Source organism: Acanthisitta chloris, unplaced genomic scaffold (genome assembly GCF_000695815.1).
Source record: "Acanthisitta chloris isolate BGI_N310 unplaced genomic scaffold, ASM69581v1 scaffold20, whole genome shotgun sequence".
NCBI classification, from domain to species: Eukaryota; Metazoa; Chordata; class Aves; order Passeriformes; family Acanthisittidae; genus Acanthisitta; species Acanthisitta chloris.
In genome coordinates this window covers 3,621-7,802 of record NW_008650792.1, presented here as the reverse complement: position 1 = coordinate 7,802, position 4,182 = coordinate 3,621, and the positions used below count along the sequence as shown (strand labels likewise).

Below are 4,182 nucleotides of genomic sequence, written 5' to 3'. Positions count from 1 at the left end.
GGGGATCTATAGGGGGATATGGGGGATCTACAGGGGAATATTGGGAATATGGGAGATATGGGGATCTACGGGGGGATCTATAGGGAGATATAGGGGATATGGGGAATATTGGGAATATGGGGGATATTGGGATATGGGGGATCTATAGGGGATATAGGGGATCTATAGGGGATCTATAGGGGGATATAGGGGATCTATAGGGGAATATTGGGAATATGGGGGATGTATAGGGAGATATGGGGGATCTATAGGGGGATATGGGGGATATAGAGGAACAATGAGAATATTGGGAATACTGGGAATATGGATGGTTTATAGGGGGATATGGAGGATATAGGGGAATATTTGGAATATTTGGAAGATTGGAGATACGGGACTGGATTTGAGGGATATGGGACTGAATTTGGGACAGAGAATTCCTTAGGGAATTGAGGGACAAATCCCACTCTAATCCCAACTGGATTCTCAAGAGATTTTTCTGGAATATTCTGAGCCTTTTTCCATGTTTTTTTTCCATAGCTTTTCCTGGATGATGCCAAAGTCAAGAACTTCACCACTTGTTTCAAAGGTACCTGAACATTCCCAGGATCCAAACCTAATTAGGAGCCAAGCCCTAATTAGACTCCTAATTAGGTCAATCCATCCCTTCCAGCCCTTCCCAAGGGATAATTCCCAAGGAACTGATCCCTAAATCCCTTTTTCCAGCCCTTTCCTTCCTCTCCTTCCTCTTCCTCCTTCCCCTGGAGCCTTTTCCTCCTTCCTCATCCCATTCCCACTGGGATTATCTCCCTAATTTTCCTCCTGGGGCTCAATCCATCCCTTCCAAAGGATAATTCCCAAGGAACTAATCCCTAAATCCCTTTTTCCAGACCTTTCCTTCCTTTCCTTCTTCTTCCTTCACCTGGAGCCCAACCGGAGCAGTCGCTACGAGTCGGAATTCCCATTCCTTTCCCGCTGTGGAAGGGAAAGGAATTTTCTCCGTTGCTCTGATCGTCCTGTGGTTTTCACCCATCTCATCCCTGGAAATTCCCATGGGAATCACTTCCTTTCCTACTGTGGAGGTGGAGAACGTTTAGTTGTGCCTTTCCAACCGGAAAAACTTTGGATATTCCCAAAAAATGGCAGGTTGTATCATCCAGCTCCGGAAAAAATTGGAGGAATTGGATTAGTTCGGTCGGCGTTGGTTGAGGAATGGAGTTCATTGTTCCGGTATTCCCAAGGTTTTCCAGAGGAAATTCCAAGTCATTTTGTTTGGGAAGGGAAGAGTTATAAACTCTCTGGGGATTTGGGAAGGAAAGAGATGGGAGAAATTTGGGAATCGGTGCCGGGAATGGGGTGAGGGGAGTGGGAGAGGGTCAGACATTCCCAAAAATCCCTTGGGAATGGGATAGAGATGAGGAGCCTCAAATTCCCATCAAAACTCCCCCAGAGGAAATTCCAAGTCATTTTGTTTGGGAAGGGAAGAGTTATAAACTCTCTGGGGATTTGGGAAGGAAAGAGATGGGAGAAATTTGGGAATCGGTGCCGGGAATGGGGTGAGGGGAGTGGGAGAGGGTCAGACATTCCCAAAAATCCCTTGGGAATGGGATAGAGATGAGGAGCCTCAAATTCCCATCAAAACTCCCTTGGGAATGGGAATGGGATGAGGAGCCTCAAATTCCTAGAGATTTATTGGGAATGGGATAGGGATGAGGAGCCTCAAATTCCCATCAATCCCATGGAATTTGGAGCTATTGGAGCAGTTTCCTTTATCCCTGAGGATTCCCAACCTTTCCCAAAACTGGGAGGGGTCAATCCCAAGTTTTCCATGGCAATCAGATCCAACAGTTTTCCATGAATTCCCAAGAAATAAAGAGCTGAAGGAGCTGGTGAGAATTCCTCATGGAGTGGAGCTGGAATTTGGGATGTGGGCTGGGATCTGGGGTGGGATTTGGGATTTTGGGGTGGGATTGGGGTTGGGATTTGGGATCTGGGTCTGGATTTGGACCTGGAATTGGGATTTTGGGGTGGGATTAAGTGCTTGGGTTGGGATTAGAGGTTGGATTTGGGATCTGGGTCTGGATTTGGGCCTGGATTTGGGCTCTGGGATTGGGATCTGGGTCTGGATTTGGGGGTGGATTTGGGATCTGGAATGGGATCTGGGAAGAGTTTTGGCATCTGGGATTGGGATTTGGGAATTTGGATAGGATTTGGGATGGATTTGGGGTAGGATTGGGGCTCTGGGATTGGGATTTGGGGTCTGGGTCTGGATTTGGGTTTGGATTTGGGATCTGGAGTGGGATTTGGGACCTTAGGTAGGATTTGGGATGGATTTGGGGTGGGATTTGGGCTCTGGATTGGGATTTGGGCCTGGATTTGGGGCCTGGAGAGGGATTTGGGAGTGGATTTGGGATCTGGAATGGGATTTGGGCCTGGATTTGGATCTGAGGCAGGATTTGGGATCTGGGAGGGGATTGGGGCTCTGGGATTGGGATTTGGGCCTGGATTTGGGATCTGGGTCTGGATTTGGGGTTGGATTTGGGATCTGAAATGGGATTTGGGGTGGATTTGGGGCCTTGAATTGGGATTTGGGACCTTGAGTTGGATTTGGGGTGGGATTTGGGATCTGGGATTGGGATTTGGACCTGGATTTGGGACCTGGAAAGGGATTTCGGGGTGGATTTGGGATCTGGGTCTGGATTTGGGGGTGGATTTGGGATCTGCGGTGGGATTTGGGATCTGGCTCTGGATTTGGGTCTGGATTTGGGATCTGGAATGGAATTTGGGACCTTGGGTGGCATTTGGGATGGATTTGGGGTGGGATTTGGGCTCTGGGATCTGGAAAGGGATTGGGATCTGAGGTGGGATTTGGGGCTCTGGGATTGGGATTTGGGCCTGGATTTGGGATGTGGGGCTGGATTTGGGATCTGGAATGGAATTTGGGACCTTGGGTGGCATTTGGGATGGATTTGGGGGGGGATTTGGGCTCTGGGATCTGGAAAGGGATTGGGATCTGAGGTGGGATTTGGGGCTCTGGGATTGGGATTTGGGCCTGGATTTGGGATGTGGGGCTGGATTTGGGATCTGGGATTGGGATTTGGGCCTGGAGTTAGGATTTTGGGGTGGGATTGAGTGACTGGGCTGGGATTAGGGGATGGATTTGGCCCTGGATTTGGGATTTGGTCCTGGATTTGGGATCTGGGAGGGATTTGGGGTCTGAGTCTGGATTTGGGCCTGGATTTGGGGTGGGATTGGGGCTCTGGGATTTGGATTAGGTGTCTGGGTCTGGATTTGGGGTTGGATTTGGGATCTGGAATGGGATTTGGGACCTTGGGTAGGATTTGGGATGGGATGGGGCAGGAAAAGTCTGGGATAAACTGGAAGAGCTCCAAAGGAGCTAAAACTTCCCAAAAAAATGAGACCAAAAACCCCAAAAGGAGTGGGAAAAATCCCAAATTTATTGGGAATAAGCTTGGCCAGCCACAGCATTCCCGGGATAGAGTCTCCGACCCCTTCCGAAACTTTTCCCTGTCCAATCCCAATCCTTTCCCATCCCTTTCTATCCCATTCCAGTTCTTTCCCAGTCCAGTCCAAACCAAGAATCCCAATCCCTTCCCAACCCAATCCCAACCCCTTCCCATCCCTTTCCATCCTTTCCCATCCCATTTCCAATCCTTTCCCAGCCCTTCCCAGTCCAATCCCAATCCCTTCCCAAATTCTTCCCAATCCTTTCCCAGTCCAATCCCAATCCCTTCCCAATCCCATCCCAACACTTTCCAAGACCAATTCCAATCCTTTCCCATCCCTCCCAGTCCAATCCCAACCCCTTCCCAATGCCTTCCAAGACCAATCCCATCCCCTTCCCATCCTTTCCCATCCCTTCCCAATCCTTTCCTAATCCTTTTCCATCCCTTTCTTATCCCTTCTCATCCCCTTCCAATCCTTTCCTATCTGTTTCCCATCCCCTTCCCATTCTTTCCCAAATCCTTCCCAATCCTTCCTCATCCCTTCCCAATCTTTTCCCAACCCCTTTCCATCTCTTCCCATTCTTTTTCCAATCCCATCCCAGTCCAATCCCAACCCTTTCCCATCCCTTCCCTAATCCTTCCTAATATTTTCCCATCCCTTCCCAGTCCAATCCCAACCCCTTCCCAATGCTTTCCAAGACCAATCCCAATCCCTTCCCTTTCCCATTCCCTTCCC

The 4,182-nt window shown here is 49.2% G+C and overlaps 3 protein-coding genes across 3 annotated transcripts; 1 reads left to right on the top strand and 2 right to left on the bottom strand.

The window, feature by feature from the left end:
• Positions 1-519: 519 nt before the first annotated feature.
• On the top strand, positions 520-1,339 carry LOC103797757 (chromosome unknown open reading frame, human C8orf82; the record flags this gene model as incomplete). The annotated part of the gene is made up of 2 exons (XM_009069991.1): positions 520-568; positions 870-1,339. Coding segments are annotated over 2 exons (519 nt in total), but the record flags the coding sequence as incomplete, so codon positions are not given.
• A 216-nt stretch (positions 1,340-1,555) lies between these two features.
• Positions 1,556-2,937, bottom strand: LOC103797748 (putative proline-rich receptor-like protein kinase PERK11). The gene is made up of 2 exons (XM_009069979.1): positions 2,769-2,937; positions 1,556-1,575 (listed from the first exon to the last, which is right to left on the bottom strand). Exons 1-2 carry the CDS (start codon positions 2,935-2,937, stop codon positions 1,556-1,558), a joined length of 189 nt encoding a protein of 62 aa, XP_009068227.1.
• A 189-nt stretch (positions 2,938-3,126) lies between these two features.
• On the bottom strand, positions 3,127-3,468 carry LOC103797738 (tyrosine-protein phosphatase non-receptor type 23-like). Its single transcript, XM_009069968.1, has one exon. The coding sequence runs from the start codon at positions 3,466-3,468 to the stop codon at positions 3,127-3,129; it is 342 nt and encodes a 113-aa protein (XP_009068216.1).
• Positions 3,469-4,182: the final 714 nt, after the last annotated feature.